The sequence below is a fragment of the Impatiens glandulifera genome, chromosome 2, assembly GCF_907164915.1.
Source record: "Impatiens glandulifera chromosome 2, dImpGla2.1, whole genome shotgun sequence".
Taxonomy (NCBI): domain Eukaryota; kingdom Viridiplantae; phylum Streptophyta; class Magnoliopsida; order Ericales; family Balsaminaceae; genus Impatiens; species Impatiens glandulifera.
In genome coordinates this window covers 45,716,353-45,734,563 of record NC_061863.1, presented here as the reverse complement: position 1 = coordinate 45,734,563, position 18,211 = coordinate 45,716,353, and the positions used below count along the sequence as shown (strand labels likewise).

At 33.5% G+C, this 18,211-nt stretch overlaps 2 protein-coding genes across 2 annotated transcripts; one reads left to right on the top strand and one right to left on the bottom strand.

The window, feature by feature from the left end:
• Nucleotides 1-12,110: 12,110 nt before the first annotated feature.
• Nucleotides 12,111-14,086, top strand: LOC124925696 (VAN3-binding protein). The gene is made up of 8 exons (XM_047465768.1): nt 12,111-12,356; nt 12,458-12,513; nt 12,587-12,661; nt 12,728-13,076; nt 13,169-13,345; nt 13,433-13,482; nt 13,561-13,618; nt 13,734-14,086. Exons 1-8 carry the CDS (start codon nt 12,158-12,160, stop codon nt 13,973-13,975), a joined length of 1,206 nt encoding a protein of 401 aa, XP_047321724.1. The 5' UTR covers nt 12,111-12,157; the 3' UTR covers nt 13,976-14,086.
• A 156-nt stretch (nt 14,087-14,242) lies between these two features.
• LOC124925695 (mannosyltransferase APTG1) lies at nt 14,243-17,151 on the bottom strand. Its single transcript, XM_047465766.1, has 9 exons — nt 16,809-17,151; nt 16,606-16,723; nt 16,403-16,507; nt 16,008-16,294; nt 15,638-15,919; nt 15,211-15,409; nt 14,889-15,043; nt 14,635-14,797; nt 14,243-14,544 (listed from the first exon to the last, which is right to left on the bottom strand). Exons 1-9 carry the CDS (start codon nt 17,039-17,041, stop codon nt 14,461-14,463), a joined length of 1,626 nt encoding a protein of 541 aa, XP_047321722.1. The 5' UTR covers nt 17,042-17,151; the 3' UTR covers nt 14,243-14,460.
• Nucleotides 17,152-18,211: the final 1,060 nt, after the last annotated feature.

Sequence of the window (18,211 nt, the reverse complement as noted above, 5' to 3'; positions counted from 1 at the left end):
AAGGAAGTTATATGAACTAAATATTCTTATATAAATATAAACATAAACTTACACTATTTTAATTTTTTTTATTAATTTTATAAGTTTTGTTATTTTTAATGTTAAAAAATGAAAATTTTTAATGTAAATTTAGTGGTGTTCTACAAAATGTGTTCATAACAATCATTAAGAGATACTAAATCGTTCAAAAAGTTAAATTTAACCTCTTCAACAAAAACATTGTCACCCTCCTTTACACCAAGTTTAGACAAAGACTTCTATACTCACATGCTTCTAAGACGTGCTGAAATATTCCTTTTAAATCTATATAATTGTAATAAAAAGTGATCAGTTATGTTTACATGTTGTGTAGATGAAAGTTAAGATTTTAATTCCATTTAGGTCATCTGGTCCAGATCGTCCATTAGAGTCATTCCATATCATCTCCATCTGCAAAATGTGTTTTCATAACTCAATCATTAAGAATATATAAAATCGTTGGAAGAAGAAAAACCTAAATTTAACCTCTCCAACAAAAACGATGTCACCTCCTTTACACCAAAATTTAGACCGAGAGTAGCTACCATAAACCAGATGACAAAAAATGTGTAAGGATTTAGAGTAGTTCTTCCTATTTGTCTCTTCTTGTTATTATTAGTTTAATATACATCATAATAGAGCTAAGGAAAGCAATGTAAATTGCAAGAATCATGGAGTACTGCTCATTCATGTGCCCTTATAAGGTCTCAATAGAGTATCATAAATTTTTAAATCTAATGTATTGACGAAGTATTCTGTAAATTATTACAGCAAAGTAAGCAAGTTACCAGATGATTGTATGATGAGAACCTTTACATTCCTAGCTCATAAACATACCACACTCAGCGTCTGCGGATCGAAAACTGCTCATCTAATGCATGATAGTGTCTCGCCCGTCCAAAATCATAAATAAAATGAATAGGTGAGAAATCAAAAAGTAAAAGAATGAATATGTGAGAGAAAGAAAAATTTACAAATATTTGTATTGGTTTTCTCTTATTTATGTTTAATGCCCATTAATTTATTATTTATTAAATTTAACGTTTTTCTCTTATTTATGTCAAAATTTTCATTTATTAAATTGAACGTTTTTTTATATTAAGATAAAATAATAAAAATAATAATTAAGAAAGAGAAATTAGTAAAATAAAATAAAAATTCATTAGTAAAGATAAATTAATAAATAGTAATTATGATAAGAGAGAAATGGTTATAAAATGTTAAAAAAATATAATAAACTTATGTGAGCTGTGGTGAGAGCATGAATGTCACCCTCCATTTATTTTATTAAGCATCATTATATATATATAGATTATTGACGATTTTGCTTAGGACAGCGTTGACTACGTCTCGTATGTCCTTCGTGAGTTATCCATTTCGGTTCGAATACGCTGGCTTTGACCTCGTTAGTTTTTTTTTTAAATTTGTATATTAAAATATAAATAATTAAATTTATAAAAAATAATAATTTAGATTATATATCAAAATATAAATAATCAAATTTATAAAAATAATAATTTAGATTATATATCAAAATATAAATAATCAAATTTACAAAAATAATATATATCAAAATATAAATAATTTAATTTATACCAATAATAATTTAAATATATCAAATTTATAAAAATAATAATTTAAAAATATATATATATAATAATAAAAAATAAAAAAATGAGTTTAAATAGTAAACTAAGTTAGTTTAGAAATGAATAACAAAAATATGTTAGTTTAGGGAGTAGAACGTCAAATCAATTTAGTTTGGAAAACCATCCTAACTCCCTATTACACCACTCAAACCTTAAAGCCTTTGTACTCTTTACTCGTTATATAATTAACTTTTATTATTTGATCATTAGTAATTAATCTCTCGCTCAAATGAATTAATTTCATAACGACATGTCAGATTTTTCGAACAATAAAGATATAAGCATATCCAATCACTAAATTTGAAGAAACACATTGAATTTTTCAATCTTAAAAACTTTAAAAATATAACTAGAGAGCCATAGCATCGTAGTTGAATGAGAAAGGATAGATTGCGATAATTATATGTTAAAAAAGTTGACAGGAATGATATGTTATTCTCTTGTTGGATTTTAAAATCTAATAAGATAGAAAATTTTCAAATTTTCAATCCAATAAAAAAATAACACATCATTCTCATCAAATTTCTTGCCATATAATTACCGTTCTCTATCATTTATCAAGGTTAGATACTCTATCATAACTTATTTACTAACAATAAAACATATAAGCCCAAACAAAAAGTTAAAAGTCGAACTCTCTCTTTTATCCTTCTCATTATTTCTGGCCTAGTTTGGTTTGTGGTCTAAGATGGTATGCTGCACTTAGGTATCACTTATGTATCGTTTAATTTGGCGTTCAATAAGTTTTTTTCCATAAATGAATTAAGTAGATAAAATCATTTTAAATTTATTTAATTTGTTAGTTTTATTTACTGTTTTTATTTATTAAAATAGACTTAAATTTAATTATAAACTTATAGTGCAAAATGTTGGGTTTTGCAACAGCAAAACTATAGATTTTCTTAGAAATCAAACCGGTAATAAATCAGTTTCCAAATCGTCTATGACGAACAACAGATTTACCAAGAACTGAAATAGCACAAAGCAATAAACGACAACACAATATACGTGGTTCGGTCAAAATCGACCTACGTCCAAAGGAGGGATAAGTTTCACTAAATCAAACAAATGTCAATAGTAGAAACTTACATGCCCTACTCTCAAATGAAAAAAGTGATTACACTAGGAATGATTGGACTACTCCACAATCAAAAGCTCCCCCAATCTCTCTCTAGATCAACCAAAGAACAAGAAGGAAACCAGAAAACCCTAGATCTGTAATTCACTCTCTCTCAACTTACTGTATATTATGAGAAAATACCCAAAAAAAGTATTTATACTCTAACCCGTTTTCATTACAGAAAACCCTGACCCGTTTACCCAAAATTTTAAAAAAAACCCGCCCGCAATGGCAAGGAACACCTCAACAATTCTCCCCCTTCCGAGCCATGGGAGAATGTTGTTATAAACATTCATCATCATGACGCTTCTTCCAGAACCATTCCGGCTTTGGCACAACATATCTCATGCTTGCCTCTTGGCAAGCCCTTTGTCATCATATATGACCCGTTCTCATTTATATGCACTTTCTCCAAGTATAACTCCTTCTTCTCGAGCACTTCACGGATCCAATGGTACCTTCTTTGGATGTGTTTTGAACGTGAATGGAAACTTGGATTCTTGCTCACATGTATAACACTTTGTGAGTCACTAAACACTACAAACATGTCTTGTGCAATGCTTATTTCTTTCAATAATTCTTTCATTCATCTCATTTCCTTACAACATTCAGTAATGGCAATATATTCAGCTTCTGTAGTAGACAAAGCAACACATTTCTATAGACGAGACTGCCATGATACAGTTCCTCCTCTAAAGGTAAACAAATACCCTAAAGTTGATCTCATAGTGTCAATATCACCACTCATATCTGAATTAGAAACCCTTCAACATGTGGCTTTCCAGTACCATAATACAAAGCGTATTTGGAGGTCCCTCGAAGATATCTAATTAGCCACTTAACCGCTTCCCAGTGTGTCTTACCGGGATTTGAAAGGAAACGACTAAGTACTCCAACCGCATGAGCTATATCCGGTTTTGTACAGACCATTGCATACATCAGACTGCCTATTGTTGAAGCATATGGAACACTGCACATTTATTGTTTTTCCTCTTCGTCCTTGGGAGACATTGTCTTGTTTATTTTCAAGTGTGTAGCCAATGGACAAGCAACTGGCTTTGCCTTGTCCATACAGAATCGTTTTAGAATCTTCTCAATATATCTCTCTTGAGACAACCATAGCATTTTCTTCACCCGATTACGAATGACCTGCATTCCAAGAATTTGTCTTGCTTGACGCAAGTCTTTCATCTCAAAAGACTTAGCCAAATCCTTTTTCAACTTGGCAATCTTGAGCTTGTCACTCCCAACAATCAGCATGTCATCAACATATAGGAGAAGTATAATAAAATCATTAGAAGCAAACTTTTGCATAACACAGTGATCTGTAGACGTCTTCATGTACCCATGGATGGTCATGAATGACTCAAACTTAATATACCACTGTCTTGGTGCTTGCTTCAAACCATACAGACTTTTGACAAGTTTGCACACCTTGTTTTCCTCACCTTTCTTATTATAACCTTCAGGTTGCTCCATATAAACATCTTCATCCAAATCACCATGGAGAAATGCAGTCTTGACATCAAGCTGTTCAACCTCAAGATACATACAAGCAGCTAGACTTAACACCGCCCGAATAGAAGTCATCTTCACTACCGGTGAGAGAATCTCATCATAATCGATTCCATGCCTCTGGCCAAAACCTTTGACAACTAGCCTAACCTTGTATCTTGTCTTGTTATCATCACCTTCTTGCTTGATCTTGTACACCAATTTATTTTGTAATACTTTTCTGTTCTTTGGTCTTTGAACTAGTTCATATGTGTCATTTTTCAGCAATGACTTCATCTCTTCATCCATGGCAGCTATCCATTCTTCCTTATGAGCATCCTCAAGAGCCTCCTTATAGCATATAAGCTCTTCACAATCAATTAGAATGACATACTCTGTAGCAGGGTACTTAAAACTTGATCTTTTCTCCCTAGTAGACCTCATAAGTACCTCTGTTTGTTGATTCTGTTGATTTCCATCTTCTTGTTGAACTTCAAAATCAACCTCAACATTATCACCAAAATCAGTTTCAGTATTAGTATCATTTTCATGGCCTACAGTTTGACCCTAAGGAACATCATCATTACTATCTGAGTTTGAAGCTACATGTGGCCTTGTCTCCTCAACATCATGAAAGATCACGTATGTATGCATCAAGTTTTTCACCATCTTCAAAATTCTCAATAGTCTGATCTTCAAGGAATACCACATTTCGGCTTCTCAAAACCTTATTGTCAACTGGGTCATAACACTTGTATCCCCACTTTTCATCACCATACCCCAAAAATATGCATTGCTTGGTTTTTGCATCTAGCTTAGACCTCTCATCTTTTGGAACATGCACAAAAGCTCTGCAACCAAAAACACGTAAATAGTCATAATTAACATCTTTACCTGATCAGACGCTTTTTGCACACTTATTATTCAATGGCTTGGAGGGAGAACGGCTGATCACATACACTACAGTGCTCATGGCTTCAGCCCAGAAATGCTTAGCCAACCTAGCATGGGAGAGCATACTCCTCATCTGTTCTAACATTGTTCTGTTCATCCTCTCTGCCACACCATTTTATTGTGGAGTCTTGGGCACAGTCTGTTCATGTCGAATACCCTGCTCTTTGTAATAATCATCAAATGAGCCTATGTACTCTCCCCCATTATATGACCGCACCCTCATCAGTTTTCTTCATGTCTCTCTTTCAACCAGCTTGTGAAAGACCTCAAACCTTGATGCAACCTCATCTTTGGACTTTATAGCATATGCCCAAACCTTCCTAGATGCATCGTCTATGAAGGTTACAAAATAGGAAGCACCACCTATGGATTTAATCTTCATAGGACCACAAACATCTGTATGGACCAGTTCAAGGACATTCTTTTTCAGTTCCACTTTTGACTTACTGAAGGAGACTCTGTTCTGCTTACCCTTCAAGCAATGCTCACAATTTTCAAGATGAGCATCCTTGAGATTCAACAGCTCATTCCTCTTGATCAAAACATTCAGCCCCTTTTCACTAATGTGACCTAGTCTCTTGTGCCACAACTCATAGGATGACTCCATCACAACAGAATATGTTGCATCATAGACAATTTTCAAATTTGTCTTGTATAAGGAACAACATTTCTTACCTCGTGCAACAACCAATGAACCCTTGCTTAGCTTCCATGCTCCACCGCTGAAAACATTATGGTAGCCTCCATCATCGAGCTTATCTGCTGAAATCAAATTCATTCTCAAATCAGGAACATGTCTTACATCTCTCAATGTCAGGAAACAACCCATGTTTGTCTCGATTCTAACATCACCAAGACCAACTATCTCGGATACACCACTGTTACCCATACGAACCTCACCATAATCACCAGCTTTGTAGGACTGGAAGTAACCTTTGTGTGGACTAATATAGAATGAGGCACCTGTGTCAACAATCCATGCTGTTTCATTTAAAGATGTGCTAAGACAGGAGTCTTGACAGTTAGAAGCATATGTCAGTTCACCATTTGAAGCATAAACAGATGTATCTGCACTCTGTTCTTTCTTTTCTCTGGGCTTCACTATACCCTTTGCTTTATCATTTTTAAATTTCCAGCACTCATTTTTCCAGTGACCCAATTTGCCATAGTAATGGCAAGCACCATCCTTCTTTGGAGCTCTAGACTTGCTTCTAGACTTGCCCCTGCTCGAACCACTTCTATTATCATTTGATCTTTCTCTATCAGCCACCAACATATTAGACTTAGATGGTTTATCCCCTTTTCGATTCTCCTCATTAAAGAAGGAACTGGTGACAAATTCCATGTTGACTTTATCATTTGGTGCTGAGTTGCTGAGAGTGATAATAAGTGTCTCCTAACTTGCAAGCAAAGATCCAAGGACTAAAAGTGCTTGTACCTCATCATCAAAGTTTATCTTCGTACTACTCAACTGATTCAAAATATTTTGAAATTCATTCAAATGCTCAGCAATTGATTTATTATCAATGTACTTCAGATTCAGCAGCCTTCGTACCAGTGCTGCTTTATTCCTTGCTAACCTCCCAACATAGAGAGCTTCAAGTTTGCTCCACACACCATACGTCGTAGTCTCGTTCTCAACATGGTGCACAACATTTACACCAACCCAGGAACGAATAAAGCTGCAGGCCTTTCTATCTGTCTTTTTCCAATCAGCCTCTTTTGTAGTCTCAGGTCTAACACCCTCATTTTCAATTGCTTCATTCAAATCATCTAAAACTAACAGATCACTAATCATTAGTTTCCATTGCCTATAGTTTGTACCATTCAGACTCACCATATCAGGTCTAGATTTTCCCATTATTACTGCCTTAACAACTGACAAAAACCCCAGCAAAGAAACCAGTTGATCTCTTCTATGAATTTCGCCAAATAACCAGCAGAGCACTCTGCTCCAATGTTAAAACAGATAACCAATCAATACTGCTCTGATACCACTGTTGGGTTTTGCAACAGCTAAACTATGGATTTTCTTAGAAATCAAACCTGTAACAAATCAGTTTCCAAAATCGTCTATGACGAACAACAAATTTACCAAGAACTGAAATAGCACAAAGCAATAAACGACAACACAATATACGTGGTTCGGTCAAAATCGACCTACGTCCACGGGAGGGATAAGTTTCACTAAATCAAACAAATGTCAATAGTAGAAACTTACATGCCCTGCTCTCAATTGAAAGAAATGATTACACTAGGAATAATTGAACTACTTCATAATCAAAAGCTCCCCCAATCTCTCTCTAGATCAGCTAAAGAACAAGAAGAAGAAAGAAACCAGAAACCCTAAATCTGTAATTCACTCTCTCTCAACTTACTGTATATTATGAAAAAATACCCCAAAAAAGTATTTATACTCTAACCCGTTTTCATAACAGAAAACCCTGACCCGTTTACCCGGAATTTTAAAAAAACCCGCACGCAATGACAAGGAACACCTCAACACAAAAAGTTGATGTTTACAGATTCTTTTTGCATTTTTCATCGTTAATCTCGTTTTAAAATATACAAAATCTTTTATTTTTAACTGAATTGTCAAATTGAGACTTCTTATTATAATAATCTCAACCTCTTTTTCAAAACTCACATATTCAGACTCCTTATTATTAAAATATATAAAAAAAAATTGTGTTAACGATTTTAAACGTTATTAACTTATTATTTACATGATATTTATAAATAAATATATTATTTCACTAATTTAACCATTGAATTTAACCGAATAAAATTTTGAATACCGAAATTAATATATGATTAATCATTTCCAGATAATTGGCTAAAAATCACGTGATTCAATCCTGTGGCTGTGATGTAATCATAGCCTAAGTCATTTCGGCATTTATAAATAATCAAGTCCAAAATATACTGGACTTCAATTTTGGAGGAAAAGAAATCTATAATGCTGCATTTCTAATGGGCTTGAGTTGGACCAATAATTTTATTAAAAGGAGCTTCTGATAAGGCATTAAGGCCCAAATAAATTGCTCTTTTACGAAAATCGAAGTTTTAATCAAGTTATTAATATTTTTCCTTTTGTTCAAGTATTAATATTTCACAAAATTGAAATGATAATTTTTCTAAAATAATTATTCATTGTATAAGATTTAAATCATTTTACCACAACTTTTAATCACAATAAGAGTAATTTTATATCAAACTATATTTTAATTATTTGAATAAAAATATTATAGAATTTAGTTACTATACTATAATTGAATTCCCATCTCCCTTTATAAAATAGATTAAAATTATAACTTTCCGTCACTTTGTTTAGTTTAATTGATTGGAGACGATAACAGAAATTCAAAAATATATTATACAACAAATATATTTTTTATAATGATATAAATTTGTAATATATGAAATTATATATACTATATTAAAACAGTTTTATCATAGTATTTAAAAATATAAATGGTAACTTATGATTTTTCATAAAAATGGTAATAAAAAAAATTAAAAACATAACTTTGCAGGAATGATAAGTCTAGCATCCAACCACATTCTCACCATTTACACTCAATAATTATCTTAATCAATGGAGGTAATGAATATAATAATAATATTCAAAAATATTATTTATTTTATAAGGTTATATTATTTTGGAAATAAAATTAAACTGTTAATATTTTTAATTATAATATTCAATTTTAATTATATAGTTTATTCTGCTTATAATTTCAAATAAGTCATTAGTAATAAATTGTTATAATAATTTTAATAAATAAATTATTGCAAAAAAATAAATAAGTATATAAGAGTCGTGGTGAGTAAACCGAACCGAAAACCAAACCGTAAATCATACCAAAGCGAAACTGCTCAAATCAAATCGAATATCAAACTGAACCGATCAAACCGAATTCATTATGGTTTATTTTTTACTAAATCGATCTCAACTGTTCATTTTTTCGATTCAACGTCATTGAAACCGTTGAAATGTTTAAAAATAATATTTAAATAAAAATAAATAAAATGAGTAATGTATTATAACTATTAAATCAGCATTTAAACTATTAATAATATGAGAATATTATAAATTTAAAAACTGGTTAGTAGATTATTAAAAATATTAACTATTATTAATAGTAAGCAAATTTAATTATAAAATTGTTAACTAAAAATAAATCTTAACATTAGTATTTGTGTTTTATAAATTATGCCATTGATTTATGAATTATGTTACAATATTTTATTTATAATATTTGTATTTGTTCATATAATATAGATTTTTATTGATATATTTAATCTATTTTAACAAATTTGTCAATGAATCAAACTGTTCTTCTAACCATTCAAACTAAATCGATGGTTTAAAAATTAGTAAATAAACGTCGCATTTTAATCAATAAACCGACCCACCTACACCTTTATAAGATAGTATAACAAATAATTGAATAATTTTAAAATAAATAAGAACACTCACCTGATCGAGCAAAATAGCTCCTGGAAAACAAATTTAACACGCTGTCTAGACTCTAGAGCAAATACCTTGCTGGTTATACACAATCCGACGCATCTAGCTTTCAACAACATCATTTAGCATTGACGGCGCCTTAAAGCCACACTATCTAGGGTAAATATCTAGCCTGTTACACAGGAGACGCATCCAACTTTCGGCGATATCATGTAGCATTGGTGGCGCCTTAATGCCCATGTATCGGATTAAGAAAATAATACTAGTTTAAAGCGGGTGCAAAAGATTCACGAGTTTATATCTAAGATGAGTAATTTTTGAGGAGTTTTGCAAACAGTCTTGACTTTGATCTTTTAATCGAATTTTGGCTTTTATCCTTAAATGAGGTTGGTGTGTGGGTAAGAAAGCTACGATCTTTTCAAAACAGTTGAATGGAATTAGCCATATATTTATTTTAATTTAAATAAATTAATATGTTATTATTAATTATTTATTTTACTTAATTAAAATAAGAGAAACATATTTTATCATAACTCAAAATAAATCTAAGACATTTTTTAAAATTTTACTATGTTCTTCTTTCATATGACCTCACTGCATATTTAGATCTAAATTTGCTAATTATGTTATTTTTTAACAAATAGTGATTGTATTAACTAAAATTGAAATCAATTTAGCCACTGCACGTTCATATGTGTTATTTAAAATTGGTTTAGTACAAATACTTAAGACTTTTTAGCATGCCTCCAATATTTTAAAACCAGATTAATATAATAATTAATCATCTATGCTAAAAGAGAAATTCTCCCATGAGACTAATCATAATCAATATGTCTTAATTTTCATTTTTAATATATATGTTTTTATTAAAGAATCCCCAGCTAACTCGAGAACTACTTTTTATAGCATAAATAATATGTATAATTAAGCCCTTTAACTAATTAATTAGAGCAAAAAGCTTAATCTAACATGTATACATCTTAATTATTGCTTTTGCTAATGTTGGGTCCCTTTTTATTGCATGCTTAGTTATCATAATGATTCACTAGGACAAGCCATAATTAAGCCACAAGAATGTTAAGGCATTTCTCTATTACTTTACAGAAATCAATCAAAATCGATTGGCGGGGAGAAAAGTTGAAACTTTTTGGTTTGTCGGTTATGGTTTTAGAGTTTATGGTGTTTATGTATACGATCGAACACAGTTAAAAGAGGGTATTTATTTGTTTATTTATATATAGAGAGAAATGGTGGGACTTTGACAGCTCCTATACTCTATCTATCTGATCTAGTATTGATTCTATTGAATAGAAAAATGTTATTTGAAGTTGGGTTTGATTGAACTTCAGGCTTGAATTTAAAGACAGAAAAAGTATGGGGACCTGATGCTTCTCTTTATGATTTCATAATACTTCTACTTCATCTCTGCTTCTCTAGTGCTTGGCATGTGGTTCATACATCCATCCATCAATCAAACTAAATCTTTGGGGACTTCTTCCTAATCAACATCATGTTATCTTATATTTTCCAAAATTTGGGGCCCCTAACACCCCTTTACTATTCATCAATCCCAAAATATCCTTGTATCCGACAAGAAATTTATTGACAAATTTTCATCTAGATCCGAATTCATACCCAAGAGTATTGACTATTTTTCATCTAGATCCGAATTCATACCCAAGAGTATTTCCAATTGTCCCCTATAGCGATGAGTTTCAAAATGATCTCTGAGATTTTCTTATCTATGTTGTTATCCTTTTCCTAACTCGTGTCAACCAATGACACGAACGAATTGTATCAATAGGCTATAAAAATCTTAGACAAGTTAACCGGGCCATCACAGTCCAAGTCCAACGAATCTAAGCAGAAGCGGGACACGTGGATAAAGACACGTGGATAAAGAATCCAATTCCTGAATAGTACTCTTTCCAACTGTAACATGTCATTTGTTTGTGTCTTTCATTTCATGGAGAACATTCTATTATGAGAGGACAGACATTTACAGCCAACTGCATTTTGTTGTACTTCCTCCTTTGAGGTTCTTTTGTCAAAGATGAGAATGGAATATTACAGTGTCAAAGATTGTTCTGCAGTATAATTTAAAATGAAATAAAATGGACAGAGGAATCAACATAGAAATGATGAGAATGATGATTTAGGGAAATGCTGTTACTGTTGTAGCATATTAATATAATGTATTTATATATAAACTTTAGAGAAGATAAGCACTTTCTAGTTGGGGATGGGCCACAATGTTTTAGTAATGCACATAATTAGTGAGTTTAGGGGGGAGACAATAGCTAGCCAGGTGATAATCAATCATCTATCTTCTTCACAAGCTGTCTGCCTGGCTTCTACTGCATTGTAATTAAGGCCTTATTTATACCAAACAATCTCATTTCTCCTAAATCTCATCTCATTCCATCTCTTCTCTACTTAATTTCCCTAATGGAACCCAAATCCAATGCAAATCAAACTCTTTCCCATGCTCACCCAGAAACCATGGACTTCCTTTCCAAAACATGGTGCAATTTCGCAGTTCAAGCTTTTCAACCCGACTTATCAGATCGATCCATTGTTCTACATGAAAATCCGGTCAACATGGTCGATAGTACTGCTCTCGGTGCACTATCACCGTTTCCTGTAAGTAGAATTTATTCATGGGATTGGGATTGGGATTGGCAGGCATGTATACTAACTATATGACATTAATTTCATCTTAGATGAAGCCAGAGAAGAGTAGTAGAGTGAGGATGGAAGACACAAACGGTTCCATACCACCATGGAAATCCAATAATGTCAAAGTAAGCTGATTTAGTTAGCAGTTAGTATTCTCCTTCACTAACTATACATTAATTTTCTCTAAAATTAATGCAGTCTTGGATTTGGATGCAACAAGCTATGCATCCAGAGTTGAACTACAATCAGTACTATAGTTTCAGAAAGAAATGGGTATGTGATTATATAATTAAAACAATAATATACTGGCTGGCTCATGTTGATAACTGTAAATGGCAGTTTCCTTGGAAGATGGCGCCCCTAAAAAATGTATCGATCAAGAAATGGTTGAAGGAAATAAAAGATAAGAGGAAAGAAGACAAGAGGATGCAAAGAGCAGAAATTCATGCAGCGATATCCGTCGCAGGAATTGCTGCAGCGCTGGCGGCAGTGGCGGCGGACGGGTCTGAATACGACCCCACCAAGGAGGCGGCGGTGGCCTCAGCGGCAGCCCTGGTGGCAGCACAGTGTGCGCAATTTGCAGAGGCAATGGGGGCCAAGAGAGACCAACTGAGCTCCATCATGAGTTCAGCCATGAGCGGCACCAGCACAGGCGATATATTGACCCTTACGGCTGCTGCTGCAACTTGTAATCAGATTCAATCTAATGTCAAATTATTGATTAGATGATATGCAATACTAACTAAGCATATATGTTTGTTAAATTGGATGATGATTCAGCTTTGAGAGGAGCAGCTGCACTGAAAGCAAGGTCCAGAATGAAGACAAACAGATTCAACACGGCTGCTCCAATTCTACCTATAGAAGAGAAGAACGAAGAAGAAGACCATTTCGAGTTTGACAAGTGCAGAGCCATTCTGGGGAAAGGCTCTCAGCTCAATATTCAGGCTTCTGATGGTAAGTAACTACTTACTAACTTACCTCTATAAATCAATTAGTCCAAATTCTTTTAATTGAAATTTGGGTACTAATCTCTATTACCAGGGAGGTGTAAAATCAGAACAGTATCCATTGTTCTTAGCAATGATGCCAAGGTATATACTCTTTGAACTTTCCTTATCTTTTTTGGGGGGAGAATTAATGTAAAATAACATCATTTATTACTCTTTCAGGTTATTCTCAAAATATGGAAGCCCAATTTGTTGAATGCTTTCACAAACAAGAAGCAAAGTGCGTTTACTTTCATGTTTTTTTTTCATTTTCTCCATGAATGCGACAATCTTCTTTGTCGTTTAAAAGCTAATTCTGATCTGACATAAGTCTGGGGGAGTTGGGTTGAATTCAGGTATAATAGTGGACATACATGCTGAGCTATACAGAGATTTACACGAAGAAGAAGACGAAGAAGATGATGGGGAGGAGGCAGGAACATGTTACCTCATAGTAGTACGCACAAATAGAGGAAGCATGAAGTTGGACATGATGGGAGACTACCAGCTTTACAAGATGTGGGCTTCCACCATTAATCACATGCTCATGCTCTCCACTTCATTCACAAAGTATGACGACCTTCAGTACTATAAATGATGCAAATAATTTCAAGACAAAAGAACAAAAAAACAACTTCATGTTAATCTATACTGTCGTCAATTACAGGCTTGTACTCTTAATTATGTGATTATTGTGTTTTTTCATTCATGTGTTCTGTTTTCTATCATTTTCATGTGGATAGCCTGCCCCTTCTCTAAAATAAGATTGCTAGAAGCATCAATAAGATTTGTATTCATAACACTTGTTTTTTCTCCTTTAGGAACACGTTCACTCTGTAACTTAAGGGTGATACAAATTCCAAAATAGGATGTCACAACAATATATAAGGCAGAATGAATCGCCACAGTTTTGTGCAATAAGCAGTTGACAAACGTTAAAAATTCCCAGATCACTAAATATTAGAAGTCTACAAAAGGTGCAAATGTACTCTGCAGAAAGAACACACAATAGGAAGCAGTAAAAAATGAAAGAAAACAAAAGGGATTATGCTAACTCAACTTGTTTGTTTGGTGTACGATGAGTCAATGGTGTTTTAGAGCATACACAACTATGGAAGCCTGAAGATCACGGTCGACCTTAAAATGAGCATGGAAAAACCTCTTGCTCTACAGAGAATGGTAGGGATCTTAGTTAGAAGGCCGGAGGAGTGCAAGGAAACTAGGAGAGATAAATAAGTGCAAACAACTATTGATTACCTCTTCAAGAGAATTAGATGTTAAGAAATCCTTGAGTAGCTCTTCTTGCGAGTTAAATAGAACAATATGACTGGGTAAGGAGTTATGATTGAAAAAATCCAAGGTAAAACTAACTGGATCCATCATAAAACGATCCGACTCATCTGGGATTCTGTTTCCTTCCCTGTTTTCAACAGAAAATGAGAAACATAGTTCAGAGTCCATATACTAGGACACAAGAAGAGGATTATGATATTCCTTCCCAGTTTGAGTACCTTGGTGGGGAACAATCTAAGAAACGCATGGGAAGATTTCTATGAAGCGTTGAGTAATAAGGCGTAGCATGACATGGTGTCAAAAATAGTATACTTCCAACATTCCCTTTCTGGGCCTCATCTGAGAGGTAGTTCATAACATCTTCACTTCCTCTCTACCCAGAACAAAATTTCAGTTAAAAGAAAAAGAAAATGAAACTTGTATTCTTCAACAAAATAAGGAACTCCCGGAAGGAAAATAAATAGTTTAGCCCGAAAGAAATTTTCTCCAAGGAAGCAGTTAAAATAAAATAAAAAAAGTGTTGCTGCAAATATGTTTTACCTGGTGAACCAAACTCATGTATAAAGCCATTGGTATGTTGGTAACAAGAAGGAAAAGGATGGCCAGCTTCTTTTTCATAGGAAATTTCTTACTAGTTGTAGATACACTCCGTTTACCATATGCAAACTCAAGTTTCCCAATTGAAGCTATCGAGTATCCAGAGAACATCAAAGCTATTGGAAGCACAGGAAGGACAAACCTGTTACTCAAGTATAATTAGAAAAATATAAATCAAACTGAAAATGCCAAACCTTAAATATTGCCCCCTTACAGAAACACATTTTGAATATGTTTTTGTATCTGAATTCGGATCCAGATACAGAAACTAATTAAAATTTTGAATCTGTGTACGACTAAGTTTAGTTTCCAAGTGTTTCTATATATGAACAAAAATGTTTCCAAATCACAGTTGAACAAAAACAATCACCTGAATTCTTTGTGACCAAGTACACTGTAAAGGCCTATAACCCATGCTATAAGCCCAGATAGCTTCCACTCTTTAGATCCAATAATGCCAGCTATAGAGAAGGGAAGGAAAGTAAAGACCATTACTGAAAACCCTTGAGTGAAGTACCAATGCCATTTGTGAGTTCCGTAGTAATCTCCGCCAGCAGAAAGGAAATTGAACCTCAGAAAATTAAGAGGAACTAAAACCCAAGATCCGTACATCAAACGATCCAGGAAAAGAGTAAGTGTTAGCACCAGTAGCCTGAATAGGAAAGAAACTATGATGGAAAAAATACAACGCATAACTTCAAACGAGTAATCAACAAGTAACCAATAATAAATCTTATTACCCAATAGGTGCCATCTCAAGAAAAATAAATTTAAGCTTGTCTTTAGTTGTTAGCAGTTCCAGAATGCCAACATATACCCATACAATTGCACTTGTTGGTCTAATTGCACATGCTATGGCTGCAATTACCAAACCCAACTTTCTTGAACCCAATCGAGTTTCCCTTGAAAGTGGTCTCATACAGGGCCAATAGTATATCCCGACAATTGTAAGCACAGTCTCCAGACTATTTGATAAAGTTCGGTTGAAACAGAAAAACATGAACCAGTTTGTCAGCTGGGAAAAGAGCTGCAGTATGTTAAAGAAGTGGACTGACATAATGAAGTCAATGAATCATTTAAAATTTCAAATAGAATTCAAAAGCTTGTGCTGTAACAATAAAAGATGGATGGATACAGCCAGATTAGCGACATTAGTATCGAATAGCAACTGAGCCAATTTGTACAAATAAAGATCGCCAATTGCAGAAAATAGGGCTTGCAGTATCCGTGGAGCCTTCCTCTGTAAAAAAGGAAAGAAAAATATGAATTCACATGGCACCACCAATGCAATATAAGGGTTTGTACTGAGCAGGAGCAGGAGCAGGAGCAGATACTAACAATAAATAATGGGGTATCAAGCTGAAGTAAAGCAAGAACTTTGTAGAGGACAGCAAACACCATAGGATGTAAAAAGCTTCTTATGCCTTCTCCCCATTCCCATGTCAGATGTCCATATCTGCCATTTTAGTCACATCATTAGAAGAAGCAAATATCTATCTCTTCATTTTTTCCGGCTAAGTAAAGTTCAAATTTCATCATACCCAAATACAATGCGATGAGCTACTTCTAGGGCTTGCCAGTGTTCATCAGGATTAAAATATGTTTGGATCAGCAAAGAATTCGCAACTCTCATCGCCAAACAAAGTCCGAATACTCTCTTTGATGAAGAAAACGAGTTTGATCTTGGTGGCGCTTCATTTTCTTCAATGAAAGAAGAATCTTTCGATGTTTTCCTTGCATCCTGCGTGGTACCGGCCTGTTTTCTCTGCTTCATTGTACGCAGCAAACAAGTTTTTTAAGTAATTTCCCTGAAACAATGCAAAGGGCAACATACAATATCAATTCGAATCGTACTCGTCATGATTGTTCCATAGGAAAAACAATCCAAATTTCATCTTTTTTGCTAGAGCGTCAAAAGTAGTAGCAATCTATGTGAAAATCTTTTCACATGCGCCTTAATAGTAAAGTATATCATTAATCAATAATATAATTGAAACATCATATTATAGGAAGGTCAGAAGCAATGAATCGAAGAGATCGTAGGGATCTCAGAAAGAAAGGGTACAAAGTCGGAATCGAAACAGGTGCCTGATACAGTGACACATGTGGGGTTACCTGTGCTTCATGGACTCACTCAAATTGGAGAGCTGGATTCGATGAAATCAATTAGAGCAAGGACTGCTACTGAAGAATGTAGTCAAAATCGCGAGTCAAATCGTTTGAGTTCACTATTAAACTCAAAGAAATTGAGTTGGCAAAAACTCTTTACAAGTAAAATCGATGAAATCACATTTCTTCTCATTACAATTTACATGTGTAGAGGGAAGATATTGGAGATGACCGCGTGTCTTCGACTGCAGTGTCCTTAACGGTTAGGTCGGTTTTTTACTGAAATGTTTTCCTATGGTTGATGTTGGTTTTCCAAAACCTTCTTCACATGTCCATGATTAAATATTGGTTTTGTTTCATCGATTTATCTGTTTATTTGATTGATTAGTTGATAAATTAAAATATATATATATATATATATATATATATATATATATATATATATATATATATATATATATATATATATATATATATATATATATATATTAAGGAGGGATAAGGAGAGGGAATGGGAGAGAGAATGATGTGTCACTATATCCTCATTAGTTGGAAAAATGATAAAAGATGAGGAGAGAGAGAAGAGAGTGAAATTTTGTTATTTTTTTTACTAATAAAATTGTGCCACATCATTCCCTCCCAATTCTTCAGGGAATTCGAGGAGATAACACTCAAAAATGGGTAAATGCAAAAAGTGCAAGCTTAAAAAAACTGGTGACCCCTTTTACTGTTTTTGGACAATCAGATGTTGCGTGACGCAACCGGAAAGGCGAGATGAATTTTATTTTTTTTTCTTCTCGTAACTGGGCCATTTTCTTAAAAAAAATTCATAACT